This window comes from Typha angustifolia, chromosome 12 (assembly GCF_048772165.1).
Source record: "Typha angustifolia cultivar Huaian chromosome 12, ASM4877216v1, whole genome shotgun sequence".
NCBI classification, from domain to species: Eukaryota; Viridiplantae; Streptophyta; class Magnoliopsida; order Poales; family Typhaceae; genus Typha; species Typha angustifolia.
Genome location: NC_133250.1, coordinates 9,277,391 through 9,304,830, shown reverse-complemented (window position 1 = coordinate 9,304,830; position 27,440 = coordinate 9,277,391). Strand labels below are relative to the sequence as shown.

General features: G+C 38.6%; 5 protein-coding genes across 8 annotated transcripts; 3 read left to right on the top strand and 2 right to left on the bottom strand.

Moving 5' to 3' along the window:
• Positions 1–960: 960 nt before the first annotated feature.
• Positions 961–6,243, bottom strand: LOC140771585 (uncharacterized). 2 transcript variants are annotated; one of them, XM_073113140.1, is made up of 13 exons: positions 6,082–6,220; positions 5,882–5,995; positions 4,929–5,067; positions 4,783–4,845; positions 4,546–4,659; positions 4,311–4,460; positions 4,130–4,207; positions 3,844–4,065; positions 3,686–3,772; positions 3,189–3,308; positions 2,266–2,358; positions 1,838–2,022; positions 961–1,471 (listed from the first exon to the last, which is right to left on the bottom strand). In XM_073113140.1, the coding sequence occupies exons 2-12, from the start codon at positions 5,899–5,901 to the stop codon at positions 1,963–1,965; spliced, it is 1,146 nt and encodes a 381-aa protein (XP_072969241.1). In that variant the 5' UTR covers positions 5,902–5,995; positions 6,082–6,220; the 3' UTR covers positions 961–1,471; positions 1,838–1,962. The 2 variants fall into 2 exon arrangements, with proteins under 2 accessions (XP_072969241.1, XP_072969240.1); XM_073113139.1 differs by having other exon boundaries at positions 962–1,471; positions 4,929–5,039; positions 6,082–6,243.
• Positions 6,244–8,794: 2,551 nt separating this feature from the next.
• Positions 8,795–10,179, top strand: LOC140772078 (protein ULTRAPETALA 2-like). Its single transcript, XM_073113963.1, has 3 exons — positions 8,795–9,002; positions 9,083–9,389; positions 10,002–10,179. The coding sequence occupies exons 1-3, from the start codon at positions 8,795–8,797 to the stop codon at positions 10,177–10,179; spliced, it is 693 nt and encodes a 230-aa protein (XP_072970064.1).
• A 4,218-nt stretch (positions 10,180–14,397) lies between these two features.
• On the bottom strand, positions 14,398–18,308 carry LOC140771618 (lysine-specific histone demethylase 1 homolog 2). Of its 3 annotated transcripts, none has more exons than XM_073113175.1 (3): positions 16,501–18,308; positions 15,662–16,245; positions 14,398–14,903 (listed from the first exon to the last, which is right to left on the bottom strand). In XM_073113175.1, the coding sequence occupies exons 1-3, from the start codon at positions 18,056–18,058 to the stop codon at positions 14,841–14,843; spliced, it is 2,205 nt and encodes a 734-aa protein (XP_072969276.1). In that variant the 5' UTR covers positions 18,059–18,308; the 3' UTR covers positions 14,398–14,840. The 3 variants fall into 3 exon arrangements, with proteins under 3 accessions (XP_072969276.1, XP_072969275.1, XP_072969274.1); XM_073113174.1 differs by having other exon boundaries at positions 14,399–14,903; positions 15,629–16,245; positions 16,501–18,307; XM_073113173.1 differs by lacking the exon at positions 14,398–14,903 and having other exon boundaries at positions 15,082–16,245; positions 16,501–18,305.
• Positions 18,309–18,990: 682 nt separating this feature from the next.
• On the top strand, positions 18,991–21,314 carry LOC140772556 (endonuclease 1). The gene is made up of 9 exons (XM_073114681.1): positions 18,991–19,419; positions 19,594–19,774; positions 19,906–20,013; positions 20,102–20,157; positions 20,235–20,318; positions 20,528–20,623; positions 20,708–20,772; positions 20,874–20,947; positions 21,036–21,314. The coding sequence occupies exons 1-9, from the start codon at positions 19,297–19,299 to the stop codon at positions 21,158–21,160; spliced, it is 912 nt and encodes a 303-aa protein (XP_072970782.1). The 5' UTR covers positions 18,991–19,296; the 3' UTR covers positions 21,161–21,314.
• A 585-nt stretch (positions 21,315–21,899) lies between these two features.
• LOC140772554 (BTB/POZ domain-containing protein At5g03250-like) lies at positions 21,900–26,342 on the top strand. The gene is made up of 5 exons (XM_073114680.1): positions 21,900–22,008; positions 22,238–22,349; positions 23,097–23,166; positions 23,732–24,955; positions 25,444–26,342. The coding sequence occupies exons 2-5, from the start codon at positions 22,291–22,293 to the stop codon at positions 25,909–25,911; spliced, it is 1,821 nt and encodes a 606-aa protein (XP_072970781.1). The 5' UTR covers positions 21,900–22,008; positions 22,238–22,290; the 3' UTR covers positions 25,912–26,342.
• The last annotated feature ends 1,098 nt before the right edge of the window (positions 26,343–27,440 follow it).

Genomic DNA, 27,440 nt, shown 5'->3' with positions numbered 1-27,440 from the left:
ATCTATGCACGATCTCAAGGCGTGGATGGATCGATTAATAGACTGCCGTGCTGTTAGGCGACCTTTGCGCACATCACATAGTGCGCATCACCAAAGTTATATAGCCAAGCAAGCCTAATCTCCTTTTTTTTCATTTCACACCCTACATTTATAGAATTATAGGTTTATTGGCACTATTTTTAATTAAACCCTTGCATTTATTAATAAAATACCAAAAGACGGTCAACCGTTCTTATATATATTATTGGATCTTCAAATCAAAACAAAAAAAAAAAAAATATATATATATATATATATATATATATATATTCGATCTTTCTTTCAGGATTACTATTATAGTTATTTTTTAACAAATTATTATGAAAGTTAATAATAAGCACATATAAATAAGTAAAATACCCCCCCTTTTTTAAGCTTATTAGAGTATAAGATATTTATCAACAATTTTTGTCTCATATAAAATAAGATATATTTTATTGTACTACAGTATTGAATATAATATTAGATAACTTTTAAATTATTTTTAATAATTTATTTAAGGACAAATAATTTTATTTTTTGGATCTAAATTGAATTTACCGATAGAATACCATTTGTAAAATAGCACAAAATAACTTGAAATAAACACATAATGTAGGGTGTGAAATCTAATAGAAAGAAATTAGAATTAATTAACTGATTCCATAAATTTCCATTCTCTTAAAGTTCTTTATTCGCTATTAACAAATAAAATTCAACCTTTTTGTTCACATACAATGAGATCCCAGGTCAAGATGCAAACCAAACCAAGTGGGGGCATCGATATAAGAGAATATTCATCTTGAAGTGATGGCTCCATTGACTTGCTCATAAGCAAGGTTTTCCATCTTAAGTGGGCATCAACAAAGTCAAGACCAGTAGATTAGATACCAAGTTAAATCTTCTAAGGAGAAGAGACAACTCATCATGATCCAATTTTACACAAAGAATGATAGTAAATATGCTTCTCACGAAGCTCAAGTACCCACCATGCATAACAAACAACAAATGACAGTTCTACAATTCTAGCAAGGAAACTAAATATAAGCGACAGAGCCAGCTCGACTAGATCTCAAATGGGTCACTTGAACTGTTATTATCTCAGTCTAAAGATCAAAAACAAGACACACAAATGACATAACTAATTAAACCAGCAAATTTTATCGCGCAGCTGCGGTTTAGCTGCTCGTTTGGATGTCAAGCACCTATCCAGATAAATGAGTACACTATCTTAGTTCAATGTACACTCACATCTAAATATCACCTCAAGGTTGATAAAGTCAACATGGATCATTGGTAGTAGTCTTTTGATTTATTGCTTCAAAAGAAGCAATGCCTCAGCCCATCGCTTTATAGTCAGTCAAAACACGACTTTTAACTTCATCCATCTCAATCTGTCTCACTTGATGTGGGCTGCTAGTTCATCAACGATCTTGTCACATTCTAGATCACACTGCAGAAAAAGGAAAAACAGAAAAATTAAATCTTGATGCAGTGGTTACCTCTTGGTGTTGCTAAGAGAAATGCTCAACGTTGGCTCAGCCTCAAAAGACTAGCCGAGTCCTGAAAATTTGTTCTACCAATTGACATGAAAAGCAGTGGTGTTCTATTAAATGCTCACTCGTATTGTTCGAGCACCACCTCAACCATGTGGTTTAGAGAGACCACTCAGTGAAACAGGTATTCAAATAATAAAGTCGAGGATCCATGAAAGTGGTCACATCTGGATTACGGAAGCATTTCTTTTGAGGAGATCTGATAAAAAATATTCAGAACGATTGTATGCCACAACAAAAAATTATATGCATTTCAACTTTACCTCCAATCTACAATAGAAGAATGCAGCAGTCTTGATCTGATGATACTAAGGGCAGTCAAAGGATAATATAAGTCCACTGAAAAAACACAGCTCATCGAAGGAGGCCATCCCTTTACAAGAGCATTTTATATGACTTTCACAACTTCACCCAGAACAAGTGCCCACTGGGTCCAGTGTGTTCCTCCCTGTGTCAGCATGGTGCAAGACAAATCAGTATCTAGAAAAAAAAAAATAGAAGAGAAAAACTCATAGGGCAACGCACTCCTGAATGGCAAGTAATTCCAGGTTTAGATGTTAATCATGCAATTTTAATCAGATGCTTCCAGACACAAGGATTGCAAGACTCTTTCTTCTATTTGGATCTTAGCTTTCTCATGCTGAATGAATAGCAAAACTCAAAACAGAAGGCATTAAGTTTATTAACAAACCTGACAGAAGACTGCATATGGCTCTCTAAATGGACCATCACATGACAGCTCGCTTGTGCTTCCATCTATAAATGTTCCATCAGCAAATATTACCTGATTCATTGTATATCAAATGCCTTTAATTGATGGATTATAGTTTTAATATCTTCCTTTTTTAATACTGCATAACAACCAAGATAGGCAACATCTAGAATGACATAATCTCCTGAGGAACATTTTATGAATTTAAATAGCTTTAGTTCTAGAGAAATCTGAGGTTCTCTTCAATTCGAAACTGATGCATGAATAGACACAAGTCCAATAATCATGGAATTTAATATTTACAATGAGTAATAATATTACACAATTACATGAAAGATATTATATTATCCATAAGCAATACTATTACAGCATAGGACCAGTAGTTCCATGACCGAAATACTAGCTCAAAGGGATCCATCATTAATAAGGATTAGACTTCGCGAGATGGGTCAGGGGCGGAAAGCAGTGAGCTTAGGCCAAGTGAAGTGTGTTAAGCCAAGAAGTAGGATAGGAATGGATATCAACTGAAGGAAAAGTGTTCACACAGATAAACAAATAAAATTTAAGCTCCAGACAACAAATAAGGCTTCAACTAGGTCAAGTCAATATTGAAGAGTAGAACCTACACATAAGTAGGTCATGAAGTCAATATATGAGTTGGTAATTCCTCTATGTCAAAGGAGAATTTGAATTGCGTATCATTCAAATCTCAGTAACATATTTGGTTCATAACATCTAAGTACCAAATATGATACTTTAAAACTCCATTTTAGCATGTTTTAGGAACATGTGTCCTCCTTTGGCATAGTAGAATTACCAGCTTATATATTGACATCATGACTAAGCAAACAAACCCAACAATAAAATTTAAAACAAATTATGCACATAACAGTAAAGATTACCTCTGATGCATAACCAGCAGTATGACCAGCAACTGGTTTGATGAAAGATCCTATTGGGCAACTTCTTTGCACAGCTTCACAGAAAGCAATGAGACGCTCCCTGTTTCCTAGCTGTACCGCCTGAAAGAAGTGTCTCAGGATCATACGATTTTTCATACTTGGAAAAACTTATTTTAGAGTCTTTATGCATAGTCAGATAGCAGGAACTGTTGAATCCTAGAGACACAAATTTGAAGATCGCAAGAAATAGCTCCAAGTAACTTCTACGTTGGTCTTTGATATCCAAACCTACAAGTGTGCATCTAGTCTAACCCTGATGCCATGATCATTCATAAGTGATGTACAGAGAATGATCAGCATATTTAGATATAGACTGCTAATTTGCATATTAAAAAATGACTAAATGAGCATTTAAGTACATTGGCTAACATGTTTGCCTACATGTTTTGAAACATACATATCTACTTGTGCACTTCAGTTGAAAGGTTAAACTAAACCTGGACTGTATCATGGCGAGGAGCTAGTGGAGGTGGTTGAACTTTATATCCCTTGGTTGCCATCACTTCTGCAATGAGCAAACCTCCCTGAGAGTGGATAGCTGAACATTACTTCACAAGTGCCAAGAAAGAGAGAGAAAGGAAGGCTGTCTTGACACCTTTATTGCTTCTCCAACCATTTGGGGTGAAAGGAACAAGCCCTGAAAAAGCGTTCGCATAACATCACCGGGGGTCGATCCACAATCTACTCCCAGACCAGGTGCAGAAAGCCGAGCTGCTGCTTTCTCAACCCATTCTTTCTTCCCAGCAACATAGCCACCGCATGGTGCAATTGTTCCACCTGGATTCTTAATCAGACTGCCGGCAATCAAATCAGCACCCTGAAAAGCATTAATAAAATCAATGTGATGTGTTGTTTTAAGGATAGGTATTTCTGTCACATACCACCATTGGAGGCTCAGATGCTTCGACAAATTCCCCATAACAATTATCAACCATGACCATGCAATTTGCATTTTGCTCCTGTGAGAACCATACAAATTTACTGATCAATGATAAAAGAACTTACAGGTAAAATGACCAATGACTTCACAATGAAGCATATAATAAATCTGAGAGTAGTTGCCTTGATAATACTAATAGCTCTTTGGATTTCTTTTATGCTTAAACTTCTTCGCCATGAATAGCCGCAGGACCTCTGTATGAGGGCACATCTTGTTTCTGGCCTCACAGAATAGGCAAGAGCATCCCAGTCAAGTCCACCATCTGCTGCAAGCTGAAAATTGTGCCATATTAAGAAGTAAGAACATTTCAGCTGTGCACCATGAGCATTACACAACCTTTCAGAAAATTGTATCTACCGGAACTTCTCGATATGCCACTCCAAAGTTTTTCAGAGATCCAATGTTAGAAGAGTCCCTAATTCCGATTACTTCCTCTAAAGTGTCATAAGGAGCTCCAGCGACTGCTAAAAGCTGATAAATACAATCAGTCTCTAATATCTCTTAAGACAAATTGACTCAGAATAAAATTGAGAGAAAAATCAGCTTCAAGAAATTTCTATAGTTCAAAGAAAGCAAAGTCAGAAAAACATCTACCTCATCTCCTGGCCTCAAAAAAGCAAATAAAGCACATGTGATGGCATGTGTACCAGAAAAAAACTGCCACAAAAAAATCTATTTCAGTATGTGGTATACATTAATATAGCTATAAGCGGTCAATGAAAAAAGAGCAAGTTAAGAACCTGTGAGCGAACTATTGCTGATTCTGCCCCAACAATTTCAGCAAAAACACTATCCAGTGCTTCGCGCCCTCCACCATCATCATGACCATAGCCAGTAGATCCACCAAAGTGCTGATGGAGGCATGTTGTTAAAATTATACTGTCTTGCAATACGAAAAATAAGGGTGAAAGTATATGTGGCCTATTACTGAGATAGAGGTAACAAAAGCCAAAAACAAGAAGAAAATGAAGCTTCTTTTAAGTTTAGCTAAGCCCTTTATATTTCTTCAAGGCCGCGAACATTTCCTTTAAGGAGATGCAATATTCAAAAAAAGTATGATTCATATGGAAGTTGCTTCTGTCGATACAAAGCTTCAAATATTCATTTGGCTAATAAAGGCCGCCCCAAGTATTCTACCTCCATGTATAGCTTTACCTAGCATGGTTCATAAGAAAGTGTGGAAAAATCTTAGTGCTGCATGATTATAACGATTAGTACTTCGTTAATGCCTATTTGGAAAACAACAAAAGAAATCAAACATAGCGGGCTCTCTCTTGCGTTCTAAAATAGTAGATTATGATTTGAACATATAGTGCCAACTCCAGTGAAGAATCAAGTATAGCGGGCTCTCTCCTGTGTTCTAAAATTTTTCTATTGCAAGTCTCATGCAAACTCCATCAAACACTAGAGAGACCAACTAGAGAACAAGATTGCCTTCACTACTTATGTACATAACTACATACATGATGCACAGATCCTGTGTACCTCAATTCATCCAACTTAAAGTATCTCTTGCAAGCCAAACGATCTGTGCCCATACAGAATCAATGCCCACAAGGTTCCCAAACAATGTGGTTGATGAGCAAATACAAACACAAATGCCATAAAGTTTCCATCTTATGCAAAGGAATTGGCTTATAACTACTTGTCATCAATAAATACATAACAGAAGGAATTAAAGATGTGGGCTTACATGAGATCCAACGTGGGCATTCTTGAAAGCCTTAAGAACCCTAGCGGAGTTGTGCGCCACCAAGTTATCTACCTCTCTGAACTCCGAGTATAACGTCTCCACCGCCTCCGCCACCTAATCGGAGTCCAGGAAGGCTAAATTGGCATCTTATCCAACAACACAGGAATAGAATAAAGATAAGGTCAGGGTTTATGCTTCACCTCGGGAACAAAAGGGTGCGCAGGATAAGCGGATGCGGCGCATTTTAATCCCCTGGCTCTCAGAGTGAGCCACGACGGCGTCGGGTGGCGCCGCGGCGGCGCAAGATAGAAGGCAGCGGCGGCGTGGGAGAAGGATAAGGCCATCGGTGTCGGATTAGTTGATGGCGGGAATTAGGTATAGTTAGGAGAGGAATGAAACCATTTTATTGGACTCGAGATGGATGCATTGGCTCGGCCCATTGGGCTTAACCCAAGTCCAATCTGGAAATTTCATTAATCATTATTTGGGGTTTTTTTATGCAAGATAAAAATTATTAATAATTATTTTATACTTTAAAATTTATGAAAGAGGGGTATTTTATTTGTTTACGTGTATTTATTAACTTTAACATCTTCTACTAATACTATGTTAAAAACTAATTATAATAGCAAATTCTAGAGAAATTGCGACAAGTATGCGTGAGAAAAGCTTTATTTGTTAATAAAAGGTTCTTCTAGGGATTACATTTGCATGTGGGATTAATTTTTGAGTTGTTTCATTGGTAATTATTTGATTTCTATGTGCAATTTTCATTAATCTAATTCTTTTTTTTTTTTTTTTGAGAGGACAAAGATGAATATGCAAATTTACCAAATTGCCCTTTGTTGGACTCGAGATGTTGAATTGGCTCGGCCCATTGGGCTTAGCCCAAGTCAAATCTCATTATCTCAAATATTTGTCAGTTTAGCCAATAGAAGGTACTTCTAGGAATATACATTTGCATGTAGTAATTTTTGAGTTGTTTTCATGGTAATGATTTGATTTCCATCTATAATTTTTCCTTAATTCAATTCAATTTTATCTTCTGTGAGAACTAGATGACCAATCAAATTTACAAAAATTCTCCCTCCAATTCAAAAGAGTCTGATCTTATCTATCAGAGATTCAGATAGACTCACCTCAATGTGGTTAGCTCTCGCATATTAGGAAACCTACATATATGTCTGAAATATATACAAAGTAACTTTGGGACTCATAGATCTTCTAAATTTTAGGTTATAATTGAGCTATTCAAGAGAAATATCTATGTTAGTGCTGTGTTATGCTTGTTATATGGATGCTGAACTCTGATAAATTCATATATTCCTCTTCTGAAGTAGCGATAACATTGCGAAAAAGAAAACCTTGCTATACAATTACATAATCCATTTGCACTTATTAGCCTTCTCCTTTTCAGCAAGAGTATAAATGATTAATCTCCTAGGTTATATCGCCGGTGAAGATATCGTCATAAATGCGCTGAGATTTAGTCGTAACGAAAACGACAAAATTAAACTAATTCCAGTGAGAACTAGGATGAACAACGTGAATTTTTAGAACGGAAAATGTACAAGTGTCACTAACCTTTTTAGTGGCTTCTGCATGAATTATGTGGCATTTAACCATTTTCTTTAATTAGTGACAACATTCACTGAAAGTGGTTCTGTTCTTCAGCAAGCATAAATAGGCACACAAGCCTCTAACCCTAACCTCTCATCGCCTCGCAGGGAAGTTCTTCTTCACATCATCGCTTTCACATTCAAGTCTGTATCTCTGTAAGTATTCTCAATTATCTTTTAGCAGTTTTTCATCGTTCGAGTTCTTCTCAAACGCTTTTCTTTCGATATAAAGGATTCATCTTTCATGTGCATGTGTTCAATGGTTATATCAAGAATGATGTTAGGTATCAAAACCTAGCAACTGGAGTGGATGAAGGTAGAGAGATTATTCAACATGATGCTATGATGCCAGAGTATAGTAAATTCTTTGCATGCATGCTCAATCCTTAAAGACTAGAAGGAGCTCTTAAAAAACATGTATATATATTGTGATTCATAGCAAACTTATGGAAGCTTTTTTAAATAAGGAAAATTTACATCTGACACCCTGCACTTGAGCAAGTCTGTGGTTTTGATCCATATTCTTCCACGGTTTTCAAGTCTTACACTGAGAATATTTTCGGTATTTGGGTTTTGTAGATGTAAATTTCGCTGTTTTTTATTTTCTGCTCAGTTTATGAAAAGTTCAGGGATTCATTTTATAAATAGTGAAATGATAGGGTTTCATATGCAAAATTGCCTCAAAATTTTCCCGGCTTCTGCCGTTTGCGCAAGAGAGGAGAAGCTTGTCTCCTTTGCGCAGGAAACGGCAGAGAGAGCAGAGTTTGGAGGAAAATGAGAGAGAAAAATCCATTTGTCTCTATGTCGAATTGTGTTTTAGGTGTGAGGCGATCGAGATGGAGCGTTGCGCTTTCCGTTTCGATCGAGTTCTCCTCCATCTCGGTCTCTAAAGGTGGCGCCTTTGGTGGTCTCGACGAGCTCGGCATGGGCGTTTCTGTGACCGTTCGCCTTCTTTTCCTTGTTGGATTTTCTTCCGAATCCCATTTTAGAAAGCTTTCCAAACTTTATATGGGGCAAGACCCAATTCGTTTCTTGCACCCTCTTCGCATTTTATCCATTAAAATTGGAGATTTTGATGAGATTTCTTGGTCTCGACGAGCTCGGCATGGGAGTTCGTGTGACCCCTCGCCTTCTTTTTCTTGCTAGAAAGTTCCCCAAGCTAATCCGGGGGATACCCAATTCGTATTTTGCGTTCTCTTCGCGATTTATCCACGAAAAAAAATAGGGATTTTGATGAGATTTCTTTGATGGGTTGCTGTTGTTCTCTGCGAGTCTTCTCACAGAGAAGAGGAGGATGGCCAACAGTTCGGGAAGCGGCTCCAAGATTTCGTTCAAGGACGAGGACTTGAAGAACATGAGTGGGTTGAAGAGAGGAGACGATTTCATCGAGGTGACATGCGGTTGCACGAGCCGCCGGTTTGGGGATGCCGTCGGAAAGCTCAAAGTTTTCGCCAATGGTGAGCTTGAGGTCACCTGCGAGTGCATTCCTGAGTGCAAGGAAGGTTAGTCTGATTCCTTTCTTCATTTCTTTGCAATCCATATTACTTATGTCAATTGATATGTTTGTGATCACAATGATCAGGTAAGATGACTCCATCTGCTTTCGAGAAGCATTCTAGGAGGGAGACTGCAAGGAGGTGGAAGTACAACATTTGGGTCATGGTGAATGGAAAGAAGGTTCCATTGTTGAAAACTGCCCTGCTTAAGTACTATGATCGAGCAACGAAAACCGGCAGCGCCGCGCAGAGGCTGCACCGAGATGAGTTCGTCCGATGCACAATGTGCAACAGGCAGCGCCGATTTCGGCTGAGGAGTGAAGATGAGTGCCGTGCCTATCATGATGCGCAGGCTGTTCTCAATTGGAAATGCTCTGATATGCCATTTTACAAGTAAGTTTTTTACTTGTTTCAGTCTGCAGTTATCATCATTGTACTGTTTGGTTACCACTCAAATTCAAGTCTTCTAATGAGTATACTATATAACAAGCTTGCTAGCATACTGTCAATCCTAAATGATTTGACTATTGTCTCTTACTTGCTGATGAGAGTATTATATGAAGTTTCAGAAAGGAGTTGGAAAAGAGTGAATAAGTCTAGGAAAAAGCAATTTGCAATAGAAAGATGTATGGTTTGAGAGAAAAAAATTATACATTTTAGGAATTCCCTGAATTTTTGTCAATGGTTGTGAAGAAATTTCACCTATCCAACGAATTGAGGTTTATTATATTCCTTTAGCATAATCAGAGATAGTATCAAGAGCCTACTGTCCCTATTAGAGCATCTTATGTCTGGACTGCTATTTTCATCTGACTAGAATAACTTGGCAAATATATGCAATCTGATGTTGATCCACAAGTTTTAAATTTGTCAAGATTTCCTTCACTCTCTGCACTTCGGCTTTAATTCATTTAATATCTATCATATTACACCTGCTCTTTATTTCCTTTTCCTTTTCCTTTTCTCTTCTGTGTGCTGATGCATGTTCTTCTTCTTATCTAACAGCATTACCTGCAACGATGAAGAAGAGAGGGAGAGTCGCAGGCGCTTAAGGGGATGCTCTCGTGCCCCATTGTGCAAAGGGTGCATCCAATGTGTCTGCTTTGGATGCAAGATGTGTCGGTTCTCGGACTGCGGCTGCCAGACCTGCAATGACTACATGGACAATAATGAAGACGACTAAGCCTTTTGATCCGAGGCCCTTATGAGAGAACATCAATCCCTGGCCTCAATTTGGTTATTCTGAAATAAATGAATTCTAGGAACTTTGGAGAAATCGTGTGCGTTTTGTTTGTCTTTTACTATGGTTCAGTAGTAGAATAATAATATGAACATCCAGCAGAAATAAGGAACTTATATTGGTGTGTTTGCTTGCATTATATCATTGTTTCATGCTTGTTTTCTGGGATTGCTATTATTGTGTTGATCATATTTGCAGCATTCTCATAATAAGTCATAATACTATATTTTTGTTCACATCTGCAGACTAGTGAGGGAAGTCGAGTGTACTTCTCCTTTGAAACAAGTGATGTTGCTTCCAATAGTAACAAATTATTCTTACATGAGCCAACTCTTTAGGACAGGCAAATCTAGGATCACAATATGGAGAATTGGAGATTTTATTAGGTCAGTGATATATCTCCCATTGTGTAGAGGTAGCAAATTATTTAGATCTAATGCCATCAAGGATTCTTATCCAATTGACAGGAATCAACTAAGCCAAAATTTGAGAATTATATCCTTCCATGCAGAGAAGAAAAGTCTTTTTTTTTCAGCAGAAAAACAGCATGGTATAAACAAACAGGACACCTGCTTAGTTTGGTACTTCTTCATATACCATTGCATCCTATATGTTTATTAAACTCACCCTTAATTACATTATTCCATTGATAAATGACTAAGTCGATAAATTTACGACACCTGATCCAATTCTAATTCGTCATCTTGGATCTATTATTGATCAACAACATGCCGAAAAATTCTTAGAACCCGTTGATGCAGAAGTGTTGAATGAACTTGCTAACTAATTCCCCCTATTTAAAAATTCCACAAGAAGTTGACAATCTTCTTATACCACTGCATGAATTTGCAGCGAAAATTTTGCAAAGCAAAATAGTCAGCAAATTTGCATGTAGTTTTTCTCTGCTTTACAACATTCCATTCTTCTATCGTCTTCATATCAATTAAAACTGAAAATAGTTGATATAGTGATTGAAACAATGATACAACAGCCGAAACAGTCAATACAGTCAATATGCATCATTTTCTCTAATAGTCGCTACTGATACTAGGACCTTAATACGAACAATGCTAATACATTATTCTTATAAATATAATATCATATCAACACCTGCAATTTAATCTTATTGCGAAAAACCTGTCTTTTTTGGCATATAACAAATTTGCAAGTCGAACGCTTTTTAAGTATATTCTATAAAAGATAAAAAAGAAGTACATATATTGACAATAAAATTCCGTAAGGAAGTGGAGATGATTTTTCATGAAAATACTTTTGAAAGGGTTAACTTGCAAATAGTCGGGTTTCCTTCGTTATCAAGCTAAAGTCCCTGCAACATAAGATCTCCTCGAGGTGCTCCTCAAGGAAGACCTCCATTATGAAGGGTTCTCTGTGAATGCCTCGGAGAAACAGAGGCCTCTCTCTCCTGTCGAGTCTAGCCATAAATCTCTCACTAAAGGTGAGCTTGTGTGTACCCTGGCTTAAGAGGTCTTCTAGAGCCAACATTTCAGGCAGCTCTAACTAAAGAGGGAAACGTTGACACCAGATCTTTCTATGTCTTTGCTAACATAAGGAGGGAGAAGAACTTTGTCTCCCCCTTTCTCCTCGAAGAATGGTTATGCTCTAACCAACTCTCTATCTAGAGAATCTTTTTCTCTCATTTTAGAAACCACTTTCAAATTCCCAACCTTTCCCCTATTGAGGTCGATTAAGAACCAATCTTCTCTTCATTTTTGTCGCATATCTCCTCACAAGATCCCTCTGCGCTCAAGACGATGGCCCCATTTATGGTTTCGGCTCCTATCCAGAGACAATCACTTCCACAATCCAATTTGTTGATAACACCTTCTATTGAAGGTGGATGAACCTTTGCTCACTAACCTCAAAATCATCACATCCTTGTGTTGAGATGGTGTTCGACCAGTACATCAACCTTGATAAATCATACTACTTGTCCCTTGATCGGGTGATGATGCTCGGTCATGGATAATCTCTTTAGCTACAAGAGAGGCATGATCCCTCTCCGCTACCTGGGCCTCCTATTGAAGTCAGTCTCTCTTTTGACCTTGGATTAGAAGCCCATAGTAGATAAACGTGAAAGGCGGCTCTCCACTTGGAAGGTTAGGACCCTATCTATTAGCGGCAGGTTCACTCTAGATAAGATTGTTCTCTTTGCTCTCCCAGCTATTTTCTCTCAATCTTCTGAGCCCCGAAATCGATCATCAGAAGAATTGACTCCCTCAAGCATGTCCTTTGGAAGGGTGAGGCGTCGATCTTAAGCTTCCATTGTAGGGTCAACTAGGAAAAGTTTGCGTTCTTAGGAGGCTGATGACCTTAGCATGCAAAATATGAGGAGGTCCAACATGTCCATTCTCGACAAGTGGTGGTAGAGGCTACTAAGACTTGGGTCAACTTCTCTTTGGAGGGAGGTCATCTTGTGGCCATATTACATAAGGCTCTTCCCTTAAAATACCCTTTGAAGAGATGCTCTCCTCTCTGAAAAAAGATCCTAAAGGTAGCCTTTCCTTTTGCCGTTGGCTCCTCCAACCCCAAGAATGGAGAGTAGGTGCGTCCTTGATGGATCATCGAATCAAGGATCTTTTCCTCCAATCTCGGTTCCCCCCCGACCTTTAGCTCCTCTTCTAGACTCTTGGCTATTTTGGGGACGTCGCTATTTGAGATAGCCTAGGAGGTTGAATGGTGCCACCCTAATCGAAGTTAATTAGGTCAGGATGCTTTACGAAACCCTCGGCTCGCTTAAAAGGTCATCTGACATCGTCTCTTAGATATTCACGTCATCTAGATCCTTCATGATTGCACTCTTAACTCCTGACTACTTCAAGACTACCTTGGTCCCACATGGAACCCTAGCATGTGAAAAAACCTCCTTCCCTTTCACCTTCTCTAGTTGGCTTTCCTTCGTAGGGTCCATACTTACCAAATTTAAGTCGTGTTCACTTGTAGAATAATTATAGAACAGGCATAATTATTCTAATTTTTAATACTAGAAGAAAATAGCTAATAGTATAAGTTATTCTAATATTTAATTTAATAATACTATAAAGAGTAATAATTACATTTGACGTAACATAAAATTAATATAAAAATATTAAAAATTAATGATGTTTTAAACCAAATAATAAAAATACCCTTGAGTTGACGGGAAATAATATTTCAAAAAAAATTCCACATTATGTAGGTATGCGAGGTTAACCCCGCACTCATGTATACGGGGAAATACCTTCACTACGTAGGTATAAAGGGTTATAACCTAAACCCCGCACTCATGTAGCCTAAACCCCGCACTCATGTATACGGGGAAACACTCATGTAAGTTTAGTTCTCGGTGTGAAGGGGAAGAAATTGTTGTGGAAGAGAGTGGTTAAAAGCTGGAAGAGGCCGACCAAAGACTTGGACGGTGGAAGAAGGGAGGTGGGACAGGACGCCAATGGCTAGATACAAGTAGAGAAGGAGATAAAGGTCATAGCCAATTCCAATATCATCATCATCATCATAAGACTCCAATTAGGGTTTCATTCACATATATATAAAGGCTCACCCTAGAGACTCATCAACTAAATTAAACAACTCTAACAAATCCTAACAAACCAACAACTAAATTAAAACCCTAACAAACCAACTAAACTAGTCTTTCTTATTTTCTTGAATATCTTCTCAGATTAAGCTTTTGTTTCTTAGTAGATAGATTCCAAATTTGGAGAAGTCATGAATATCAAAGTAGTAAATCTGGATGTTGGTGACTTTATCCAACTTGTTTGATATTATTTAGATATGTATATAATATTTTATAAATATTTTCCCAAAGCTGCGCAAAGTTGGATTTAGCTAATTAAATAAATTCTCAACCTATTAAGACTCTAACTAAACCAAATAACCAAATAAGATAATTAGACTCAATCCATTAAGTCTAATCTCCCTTTGATGTGATCCAATCTGATCCGGTTCGCATCAGTTTCCCATTTCTTTGCTATTAAATATAGCTCAAATGAAATTAGGTATCACAATTTTCTCGGCACGTTCAAGAGCATGTTGAGATTTCTTCCACTTTTTGTATACCTAGTTTCCTTATTCAGTATTAGATGATACCCCTGTTTACTTTTCAACTTAAATAATACAACTTGTCCAATTATGGATCATCTTTATCCTCCTCACTCTGAACATTTTAAGACGTCCAATAATCAATATGTTTCATGTGATCAATCAATAAGTACTTCGATGTCTCATATTCTTCAATTTTTCAAAGCTCCTCTCTTCCCAAATTCCCATTCAGTATTAAGCTAAGCAAAAGCTTCTCTCGTAACTATCTTTGCTCCATCTCTTCTCAAAGAAAAAAGAATCTTTACTCCATCGAGTAGCAATATCATGCCCTGTTCTTGCTTAAATTAATTGGCATCTGTTTTAGAAGCTTTCAGATTGCCAATAGAATTGGCATGAGAATTCACAATGCAGTAATCATCTGAATTGGTTACTTCATTATATCATTCTTCATATGGATAGATAACATCAGTTAAGTTCTCCATTTCCCTTCCATAGTATAATTCAATCAAGTTCTCAGACAATTCTTGGTTTGACCTGGCAGCCATAGTCTAATATAGACTGTTGTCTAAACATATTTTCCACAAGGCTCTCTGGTATCTGCATAATATAACCTACAAATTTGAAATAATTAAACGTTATATGATCTCCAAGATTAATAGTGACATTGTAATTCAGAAAGCTTCATCGAGGGTATGCAATGAAGCAGTAACCACAAGATAATCGGAAAGGTATGACAGTTAATAACAAAGATAAACACAATTAATGCATGGTTTTATAGGAAAAGATCTAAGTATCTTCATTAGAACACACAAGTACAACTAGTTGGCTATAACAAAATGTGCATTCAATAACAGGGATTTTCCTCGATCAACATAACATAATTGTGGAAGAATTGTTTTCATGTGCACTAGAAACTTTAACACTAAAACATGGCGTATCAATTGTTAGAGAATATTTAGACAAGGAGAAGATTCCATCTAACATGTATGCAAAGAAACAGAAATGTTGTTCTTGCCAATTCAAAAGAATGAAATCAGACTAGTTTACATTACATGCCAATCTGAAGTGGTACAAAACCACAATGGCCTCTTACCCAGTTTATGAATTGTAAGGATTAACATGCTTGTCTATATGAGCATGCTTCGAATTGTTAGGTGGAGGCAAAAAATGGACTATTGTACAAGGATGTAACTTGTTATAAGCACAGTTTGTAATGCATCGGCCGACTGTGCCTATTGCAGCTTCTCCGTGCACCAGAAATGCTAGTAATCAAGGAACTGTATAAAGCGCATGTATTATCACATCCCATTAGTTTCAGACTCAATTTTTTGCATACCAGTGCTAATTTAGTCTTATCATCTCCACTCACTAGTTGTATTTGGTCTGCTTGCTCTCGAGATAAAATAGCATATAGATGGAAATCTTGGAACGCTGGATCTGATATTTGCATACGTTCATCCCATTCTTTATCTGAGCTGCCCTTACTATAAACTTTGCTTGTGGACTTCCTGAAGGAAACTCTCATGATACCCATTGCCTTTTGGTCTTCTGTTGTGTGAGAAGAAAAGACAAATGAGAAGTTCCCAAATTCTAAATCAGGTTGTTTAAATAAATCTATCAGAATGTCGTTGCACAATTTCAAGTTCTTTTGCAAGCACTTCTTAGGATCAGATCTTCTCTTAGCTCTATTCTCCGAAGCACGCAGAATTGATGCAGCCTCTCTTAATCCACTCAAGAAAGCTCCATGCATTGTAGCCGGATATTGTCTACTAGTCGCTTCCCCAGCAAAAAAAACTCGTTCTCCAACACTCTCAGCAAGGATATCATAATCACCACCAGATGACCCAACTCTGACATGGGAGTAGGAACCATGGCATAGGGGATCACTACCCCATCTTGTACAAATCGTTTGAATGGGATCAGGCACATGAACACCTTTTGGACTGAAGATACCTGCAAAGCCATAGAACCATCAATGACTTGAGATAAATCTAACAAGCACAAGATCAAGAAAATTGAACTATGCTTGTGGTAGATCCCTAAGAAAACATAATATATGATCCAAACTTTCCTGCAAACATAGACTCGATTAGTCTTAAGTACTTTCTAGGGAATGTGCTAATATATGATCAGTGACAATGGCAAGCAACATTGCTTTACAAAATGATGACCACAAATCAGTGAGATAGAATCTTATGTTATGATTACCTCTAAGAATGCTGAGGACACCATGAAGTGAAACTACTGGATCAGTCTTCTCAAAAGTTACAGCAGCTTCTCCTGCCACCAAGGCAATAAGTACAGGACCTCCTGAGACAGTGTGATAACTGTAAAACAGAAAGAATTCTCCTCGTTTTCGCCGTTCATTCCTAAGACAGCCAAATGTATCTAGCTCCTCCCCCCAGAAGACATAAGGAAAAACCATGGCTACTTTGTTCAGCAACCCGAAACCTAATCTCCGAATGGCTTCCAGCTTTCGTATCGGCATTTCGGGATCAAACTTGATATTCCCACTCTTTAGAACCCCAAGTGGCACAGTGCAGAGCACCATATCAGCCTGAAACACCTGTCCACCAGCGACCATCACCTGCACACACTCATCTCCATGCTCAATCCTCGTAACTGTCTTCCGGTACAATATTGGTACACCATCGCACAGTGCATTGATCAATCTCCAATTGCCTCCTGCTAGAAAGCAGTGATCGCCACCCATCTCATACGGATCATCCTGATCCCAATGCACCAGCGAAAGATCTGAGAGGCAGCCGGCATTGGCATACTCCAAATTTGCGAGATGCCAATCAAGAAGCTCCCTCTCTTCGCCTGTCCTTGCGACATTGTACAACCTCCGAAGCTTCTCTATAGCCGAGCCCAGTGAAATGCCTTCGGCAAATTCCTGAAGCACCTTCCTCAGTTGTGTGGCCAAGTCGAGTAATTTGTTGAAGACCAAGTCTACATCAAGGTCCAATCTTCCATCCACAATTCTCCCGTCCGGGTGGAAAAGAGGGCACCTGTCTCTGACCTTGTGGAGAGGAATGCCGAGCTGCCGCGTCAAGACCCCGAGTGGGTTGGCATGAACGCCGGTGATGACGCTACCGCCGAGGTCAACGGCGGCGAAGGTGCCGCCTTTATCCAACTTGGAGGTGTATACTCTCCCGCCAGGGCGGTCCCGGCCTTCCAAAACGAGAACTTTGAAGCCGAAGGCAAGAAGCTGCCTTGCGGCGGCGAGACCCGCGAGGCCGGCGCCGATAATTACCACGCTGCCCTTGTCATGTTCCTCGGGGAGGTGGGATTTGAAGAAAGGGGAGACCCCGAAGTTGATGTGACCTTCTTGGGAGAGGAAATCGTACGCCGCGGAGATGAGCCGGTCGTAATTGCTGCTGATGGTCTCCAAGATCTGGGCCTTGCTGAGCCAACAGCGCACGTTAGCGCGCCACCGGGCTAGGATGTGGTTGCGGACGACGAGATAATCGTTGCGCTCTGCGGCGGAGGAGACGGCGACGCCGGCGGAGGCAGCGGCAGAGGACTCGGCGGGGAGTAGGGCGTCGATGGGGAAGCCGAGGGACAGGGCGATCATCGCCTCGGTATCAGTCTCCTTCTGCCGCGCCTCGGGAGTCGCGTTCTTCCGGCGACGAGAGGAGTTGGGCCCGAGGCCGAGGTGGTCGGAGAGGACGGCGTCGAGGAGCGACTCGTCGTAGCTGGTCGTCTTCGCGGCGGCGCGCCGCCGCGGGGGCCGCCGCGGTGCGGCGGCGGAGGAGGATTCCATGGGCGAGGCAACGGAGTGGGAAAGGTGGAATGTTGGCGCTGTTCGATTGATTGCGGTCACCGACCAGGTGATTTTAAGGTTGCATTGCTCCTTGATGGATAAAAAATTTTCAAAATGCTAATTGCCATGGCCCATGGAGAACGTTCTATTTCTGCACGCTGCGCGTAAAATCCCAATTCGTGGATTCAACCTTCAAACTCTTATCCGTCCTTCGGATAAGTCGTTTTTTTATTCTCGTTTTAGAGAATATCTCTAAGAAGGAGGAGTACTTTTGTATAATTAGCACTATTTTCTATCCAAGGGACATTTTCAGATTACACCCTGCCGTCTATAGTTTTCTTGATTAACAACCTTCTTTCATCTTTTTTATACTCCTATCCCTCTATTTTGTTTATCATTTTCATAAATCTGTTTGTGATTTACCCCTTGTACTTTCACTGTTCACAAATAGAACTCTTATTGTATATAATATATGCCTAATAAATGAATGGCTAGATTTACAATTACTGAAAATACAAAGCATTAACTATAAATAGCTGAAAAGATAGGGTCTTAAATGCAAACTTCCATTTCAGACCCAATTCAAGTATAAGGATTTTAATACTATCCTTCTCCCTTTCCTTTAACTTCCAAAATGTTCTTGTAAAATAAGCTAATCTTCTTCAAAAGTATTTTTCTTATCTAGAAAGGAGGGTTATTTTACAAATTTGGTTTGTTGAAATTAGATTAAAAGGTGTTTATCCAAAGAGTGCCATTATCCAGAAATTTGCTAATGAGATAACAAAATCTTTCCCAGGTTCTAGCAACCTTAATTACTAGATTCCTGGGAGACCACTCAGTTGTTTTAAGGCATATTGGTATAATTCTAATTAAATTCTTATCTACAAAATTAAGAAACGTTGCTTCTTCCTTCCCACACGTTACTCAAAGGTTGAACTTTTTGCCAACCTCGATCTCTTCTCTTCCAGCTTTCGACTACTTCACAATTAAAGAAGCCAAGAGCTAACTTCCAATCCAATTCACTTCTGTCTCCACTACAAACTTGGCTTGATTGCTTGCATGGGATTGCTGTTACCCAGAATCTATCTCATTGTTGCTTGTCTAAACTTAGAAGTTAGCCATGGGGATGGAGGAGATCATGGGAGGAGGAAAGATGATACTTGCACTCAAACAACACTCGCTCATAACAGTTATATAGCAAGCTTTGATTCAACTCCAGAGTAAAGAAAGGAGAGAGGATGATGGACTCCTGTGGCAACTTCAAGTCGTTTCTGCTAGTGCTTTGCTGTGTTCTTGTTTCAGCTCCTGTTGCTTGGTCTTGGAGCAAAGAAGGTCACATACTGACTTGCCGAATTGCGCAGGTAATTAATCAATTGATCATGCTTCAATAGTTCACATATCATAGTTATAACTCAGACTTCAGTAATTTAGAAAAATTTTGACCCTGGCAAAAGATCAAGGTAATCTAACACAAGAGTCTGAATAAGAAACTTAACTGAAAGAGACTTGTCTGTCTGTTGTTGCAAATGTTGCAGGGTCTCTTGGAACCTGATGCAGCTGAGGCTGTAAAAAACCTTCTGCCTGACTATGTCGACGGAGATTTATCGGCACTCTGCACATGGCCTGATCAGATTCGGCATTGGTACAAGTACAGGTGGACTAGTTCCCTTCACTTCATTGACACCCCTGACCAAGCTTGCACCTTCAGCTACTCAAGTGAGGCAAAAATTTCATTAAAAGACATGCAAATACACTCTTTTTTATTTGTCCTTCAGATCCTATTACTTAGTAACTAAAACAATGGATTTGTAAAGGCTTACTTATATTGGTATTGTATCACTTGATAGGGGATTGCCATGACTCTAAGGGAGAAAAGGACATGTGTGTAGCTGGCGCCGTTCGCAACTTTACATCGCAGCTTCTTCACTATAAACATGGAACTTCGGATCGCAGATGTATGGAAGCTGTTGTTACTAAATGAGCACTAAAATTTTCAACTACATTTTTTTTTTTCTGACTGTCAGATGGATTTGAATTGTCCAGATAATTTGACTGAAGCGTTGTTATTTTTATCGCACTTTATGGGGGATATCCATCAGGTAATTAAGGAAAAAGGAGAGCAGCTTCCTTCAGAAGAACTAAATTCTTTGATTTGCTAACTGCATTTCACCTGCAGCCAATGCATGTTGGATTCACAAGCGACGAAGGCGGGAATTCAATTCACCTACGCTGGTTCAGACACAAATCCAATCTGCATCATGTAAGTCCATTAACTTGTCATTGCATATGAATTTCACATTCAAATAAAGCAAAGAAGTGTAATCTTAACTAGCATGCTAGGAATTTGGTGCTTTAGCTGAAGTCCAATCTTTCTCAAGGCACCTATACAACTGTGAAAATAAAATTTTCGATGTCGAACTTGCAGTAACCTGACATTCCTGAGACGAATTCGTCCTTGTGAATTTGTAGGTATGGGACAGAGAGATAATACTTACAGCTCTGGCAGATTTTTATGGCAAAGACATGGATTCCTTCCAAGAAGACCTCCGTAATAACTTCACAGCAGTAAGATGAATGCTTTACCCCTCACAGTGATAAGTTTATATTGTTCTTTAACACTTCTTGTTTTCTTTTTCTTTCTTTCTTCAGGGAATCTGGTCAGATGATATGTCTTCTTGGGGAGATTGCGAAGATCTCTTCTCTTGTCCAACTAAGTGAGTGCACTCCATTACAGAATAATGAAAATGTCTGAAATTATGAAGAATGGAAAATCATAAAAATAGCTACATGAGATGATCACAAGTTTGTATAACAGGTATGCAACAGAGAGCATAAACTTAGCATGCAAATGGGGGTATGAAGGAGTAAGTGAAGGTGACACTCTATCTGGTAAGTTTATCTAAATTGAGCAGCAAAAGGAAATCAAAGATGCAAAATTTTCTCCATAGCAAATTTAGCTGTCTCTTCTGTGTTTCAGATGATTACTTCAACTCAAGGATGCCAATTGTCGCAAAGCGTATCGCACAAGGTGGAGTAAGATTAGCGATGATTCTAAATCGAGTATTTGGCGAGTCCAATCGGGATACACTCTCACAAACCTGAAGAGGATCTACCTACAAAATGTTCAGATTTATCACATTATTCAATTTATTGCCAGAAACCTGAGATGTTATAATATCATTCCCTACTTGTTAACTAATCTTTATGTCAGGACACTTGTAAATTCTCTAATTGCAGGACTAAGTAGACTTCTCTCCTTCTCTTGGCTCACATGAATAGTATTGCAGAAAGGGCAGCATAAAGCCTGTGCCTAACTGAATGGAAAATCCTCTCATACCCACTGTCTCAAAAAGTTTAATAAAAGAAAGGCAATAAGATGATATTATAATTCCAATTCAACACCAAAAAGAGAACATGAATTTCGGCAATCTGAAACGTGAAATGGTAAATGCAAGGCTTTTCTCGGATGATTACCTTCCCTTCCTCCTCTCCTGCCCCCTTTTTGAAGATTTTTATGCCTCCCTCTCTTTATAATCTCTTTGTATTTTTCTCTACTCGATTTGATTTCTAGTTAATTTATTTTTTCTCAAAGGTAAAAAGGTAAAAAACCACTCACTGTTGATGAAACTGGAGCTTCAAATGATATTAAAAGAAAATGAAGCAAATATGCGATGAAGAAGACAAAGAATACCTAGACTAGATGATCTTAGAGGAAGAAAGTTTCATGAAAAAAACTTACTACAAGAAATAATGCTGTGTAAATATGACAAAATAGAGTTAAACGAGATGGTTTTGTGAAGGCCACGTGCGAGACCCGAGGTGGGTGAGAGAGTAGAGATGGAGTGGATGGATCTAAATATACCAAGATGGCGGATTCCTAGGAGAGGGGGTTACTCTTCCGTCCCACACTCCTACAGACTCGGGCCCGTTCCAAGAGAAATAAAGATAAAGTAAGTATATAGAAACAAAAAAGGAGCTCCTTTTTTGGATAAATGGAAGAGAAATATATAGGGATTATAAATCGACAGCGACATATCATTGCGTAGAAAGACCAAGTTCGCCAGTGTCCTTGTTTTGTTTTATTGCAAGAGATTACCCCCTTCGATTCTATTAGTTGTTGTGATGTGAGATTGGTAAAGGCCGCACCTTTATGCACATCTTGATGTGGTTTTGGGATAGGATTTTACTGCAGAGAGGAGTATAGACGATAACGAGAAGAGAGAGGGAGAGAGATGGCTTCCATGAAGCTGGGGTCTAAGCCAGACGCCTTCCAGCTTGAAGGGCAGACATGGTAGGTTACAATGTTTCGCTCGTCTTGGTAAATCTTTAGATCTATCTGTGTCCTTTTGTGGTGGTTTCTATCTATTTTAGATTGATTTCTTTAGATGTCCAAACAAAAACAAAAATGTTCATCTTCACAAAAGCACTTTCTTCTCTTTGTTCTTGGCTAACAGGAATGGGGAAATGAGCTGAAGAGATTGTATAATGTAGTTTAACACAGAGAGGGAATGTGTTTCCTAGACATGGATATATGCTTTGTTGTAGAGTTAGAACACATCCAGGCATTCACAATGTGATGAGTAGCATGTGACCATTCCCATTTATCTATTAGTATAATGGGGGCAAAGTACGATTGATATAATTTAGGACTTGTCGTCACAGCACTCTTGACGAAAGAGAGTTTCTTTAAAGATTTCTACTTGTGCCAAAGATCATGAATGTTTTTTCCAGATAGCATTTGCTGCTAGAAGAGTCCTTTCATGCATTGTGACATTCCTGGCTTACTTATCGGCAAATCCCAATGAGTATTACGATTTCTGACTGATTGCAAGAAGAACTTCAAGTAGTTCATCTTGCAAATTGAAGCAATCCAACATTTGTTGGGCTGGATTTAAATGCATAATTGGCCTGCAAGTAGTATTACTATAATAAGTCTCAGAGATCTTGTTGAAATATGTTAAGATGCTTCTTTTTTGTAGAATTTCATCTAGCACATAACTAAATGTTGCTATGTTAGTAATACTTAGTCATCTTGCAGGATTGTTATGTCTGAGCTGGTGAGTGATGTTGTTATTGAGGTAGGAGAGATGTCCTTTCACCTCCACAAGGTATTTTTCACTGCTTTCAGATCCTCATTTTTACTCGCCATTGCAGTCTAACTTCGTTTTCAACTGTACATGGGATTCTGGCTCTATGGTAGCATACATGATGAAGCCAGCAAGATATCCAAGAATTGTTTTCATACGGGTCGTATTAATGAGAAGTATGTATAAGAATAACTGTGGATATGCCCATGTAGATATGTTTTATTGTGCTACATGCATAAGCTTAGTATAATTTTGGAATGGATGAGATAATATTCTGGGTTAGATGCCTCTCTTTTCAACCGAAATGGGATTCATTTATAGTTCGTCTCAATATTTCGATCTTAGTTGTATCCATGAATCAAAATTTGTGGCCAGAAAGATAATTCTTTTGTACTGTATGAACAATAGGAATAAGTTATAGATAAAATTTGGTGATAGTAGGGCAGCATCTTTGCCACCTTCCATCACTCTTCTGAAAATATGCCCCATAGATAAGTAGCACTGTGCTTGTTTTCTGATACCTATTTTCTTTATATTTAACCATCTTATTATTTGCTGGCTTAATATATTTCATCTATTCCTCCAGTTTCCATTGATTAATAGGAGCGGTTTGCTTCAAAAGATGATCAATGAATCCAACAGTGATAATAGCAAAGATTGTGTTCTTCAGCTTCATGACATCCCTGGTGGTTCCAAGGCCTTTGAGCTGGTAGCAAAATTCTGTTATGATGTTAAGACAGAGCTGAATGCCTCAAATGTGGTTTCTCTGCGATGTGCCGCTGAGCACCTCCACATGACTGAAGACTATGTAGAAGGAAATCTTGTCGTACAAACCGAAAATTTCCTGAAGGATGTCTTTTGCGACTGGAATGATTCCATAAAAGTACTTCAGACATGCGAGGATCTTCTTCCCTTTGCAGAGGAGCTCCACATAGTAACTAGAAGCATCGAGTCTCTAGCAACAAAAGCTTGTGCTGATCCAACTCTATTCGGTTGGCCCATGATCGGACAGTATAATGCAAAGAGTCTTGAGGGCAGTGTTCTCTGGAATGGAATCAGTACATCAGGGAAATCTAGATCACCAGGAGCAGATTGGTGGTACAAGGAAGTTTCTTTTCTTAAATTACCTCTATATAAGAGGCTTATATTGGCTATGGAGTCAAAAGGCATGAAGCCTGACAACATTGCTGGATCACTGATGCATTATGCAAAGAGATATCTGCCAGGACTGACCCGGCATTCGAGTTACCAAGACGGCGGTAGCCGAATGGCATCCAGTGCTTCTGGTCCTGCACTGTCAGAAAATGATCAGAGGGCTCTCCTTGAAGAAATTGTTGAGTTGCTTCCAGTCGAAAAGGGTGCTACCTCAACGAAGTTTCTGCTCGGTTTGCTTCGCACCGCAATGATCCTACATGCAAGTCGATCATGCAGGGAACACTTGGAGAAAAGGGTGGGCATTCAATTGGATGAGGTTGCACTGGAAGATCTTCTGATACCAAACATGGGCTACACCATGGAAACTCTTTACGACATAGAATGCGTGCATCGAATTCTGGATCAGTTCATATCGATGCAACACGCAGCTATTGCAAATTCTCCTGAGATTGTGGATGACGGGCAATTAATGTCCTCTTCAGCTGAATTGACACCGATAACCATGGTGGCAAAGCTTGTGGATGGATACCTTGCGGAAGTTGCATCTGATGTTAATCTTAAATTTCCCAAGTTCCAGACGATAGCGGCTGCAATTCCTGATTATGCCAGGCATTCAGATGACGGAATTTACCGTGCTATTGATATCTATCTTAAGGTAACAATATAAATCAATTCTTCTACTAATGGAAATACTTGTTCTGATAGATATCCTGCTTATCAGTAGTGTAATGTTCAATTTCAGTTCAGTGCTATCTTCCCCGCCCAAAACATGAAAACCAACTTAGATCAAAGATGATTGGCATCAAATTGAAAACTTTATCTTAGAGAGATCATTCTGAAATCTGAATTTATTCAGAAAACTAGAGTTGATAGACAATGCAATCAAGTGAAACAATCACGATACGAAACTCGCAGTTTGGAGAAATTGGGAACATAATAGTATCTTAACTAAACTAGTACTGCAGAAATTCAAACTCAACAATTCTCATATAATTTTAGCCCCTTTAACCATGGTTTAATGCACTACCTGAATGGCCAATTTGGCACGATTGTTTGTCTTTGATTTTACTACAAATTCATACATTTCATTGTAATCGCTCATATTATTATCATCTCTTTACACTTCTTTTTTTTCTGCCTCAGTCTCATCCATGGCTCACAGATTCTGACAGAGAGCATCTCTGCAGACTAATGAACTGCCAGAAACTGTCCCTAGAGGCCTGCACACATGCTGCTCAGAATGAGAGGCTGCCTCTCAGAGTAATTGTTCAAGTCCTATTCTTTGAGCAACTTCGTTTGAGAACAACAATAGCCGGATGGTTCTTTGTCTCTGACAACATGGACAACTCCCATCCTCCTCGCATTCTCCCCAAGAACGGCGATGGATTCATGCAAACAGAGATCACCGAGGAGAATGAACAGGCTTTGAGCATGGATGAGGTAAGAGTCAGGATCTCTGAACTTGAGAAGGAGTGCTCAACTATGAAACAGGAGATTGAGAAGCTTGGCAAGCCAAAGACTGGTGCGTGGAGCCTTCTCTATAAGAAACTTGGATTTGGAACAAAATCACAACAAGATACCGACGGGAAACATCTTCCTATGGATTGTTAGATCACAAACACTTGAAAGCTGTCTTTAGATGATCATTTTTGTTTCTAGTAAATTGGCTTCTGGTTATCGATTAAATATCGAATTCCTGCTTTCAAAACCAAGTACTTGAAAGAAATTCTTCTTTTGTACATCTGACTATGCAATCAAATTTGCACTATTTACATTTCTTGCTCAATAAAACAACACCCTGAGAGCAAGAAAACCACACTAATTTGCACAAAAAAGAATTCTAAAACCCCAATTCATATCGGATTTGGGGCGAAAGGAGACGCCTTGCTTCTTGTGAGAGAGAGAAAAGAGTGCAGCAATCCCTTGATGATGCCAACCTTCACTTGCCCTCTTCTTGGTATCCTTCTCCTCGATCCCTTCATCACCTTCCTCTCTCTCACTGCCATCTCTACTGCTAGCCTACTTCGCTATGATCTCCTCTATGGTTGGTGGTCTCTAAGAGGTGACTCCATTATAAGTACTCACTACTATGGAAGCACCCCCATGGTTTTCTTGCAATTACGGCTGTGCCATCATCCAAGTTTGACCGCCGAGATCTTATCACGTATGCAAGAAGCGAGTTGAGACTTGGACATTTGGCACTGGCAGAAGATCCTGCATAGATTTTGTGAGTTCGTCACGTGGGAATTGGGAGGGGTGGTGTTGTGATTTGAGGCAAAAGTGCGTTCACTAGATTGTGTGAATCTATCATCCTACTCACCCCCCACTAAGGAAGGTGGAAGTAGGACTCTAAAAGAGCACGTGACTTAAAACCAAAATGAGACTGATGAGAGTGACAGAAAAGGAAAAGAACGTTCATATCAGATATCAGTGGGTATTTTTAATTTCAGTTGGGTGACCAACGACTCAATAACAACTATTTTTTAATCTAATTATTAAAGTTAAATAATATAAGATAAAATTAATTAAAAGGACCGAACAGAAAGTATTTAAATTATAAAGATAAATTAGTATTAGTTTATTTCTTTCTCTTAACTATCTATTTTGTATAAAAAAATAAAATTAATAATAAATTAGTTGAAGTCGACACTTCTATTATTAAGAAATAAGTTATAAAGATAAGTAATAAGAAAATACCTAAATTTTAGTTTACTTATCGATAATTCTAGTCACGTATATAAAATGGTTTATATACCCATTAATTTATTAATACATGAAAATTATTTGTAATAACTAATTAGTTATTAAAAATAACTAATTAATTTATCAAATAATTGCTTAATTACTTTATGGTGGCATTAATCTAAAGCTAATTGCAGCTGGGCCGGAGGAATATTCCAAGAAGGCCTTCATAACTAATGTTAGTTTTTTTCTCTCTCAACTGTAACAGAACAAAAACACCTTTATTCTTATTTACATATATTCCGTCGTAAAATAAATAAATAAATAAATAAATAAATAAATAATCAGGCCCAACAAAGCTCAAACTCAGACTTCCTACAGTTGTATTATGTTAATTGACCATTTAATCTGGGGTTATAATATTTTTTGTATCAAAACAAGAAGGTTGAGGAAAAATA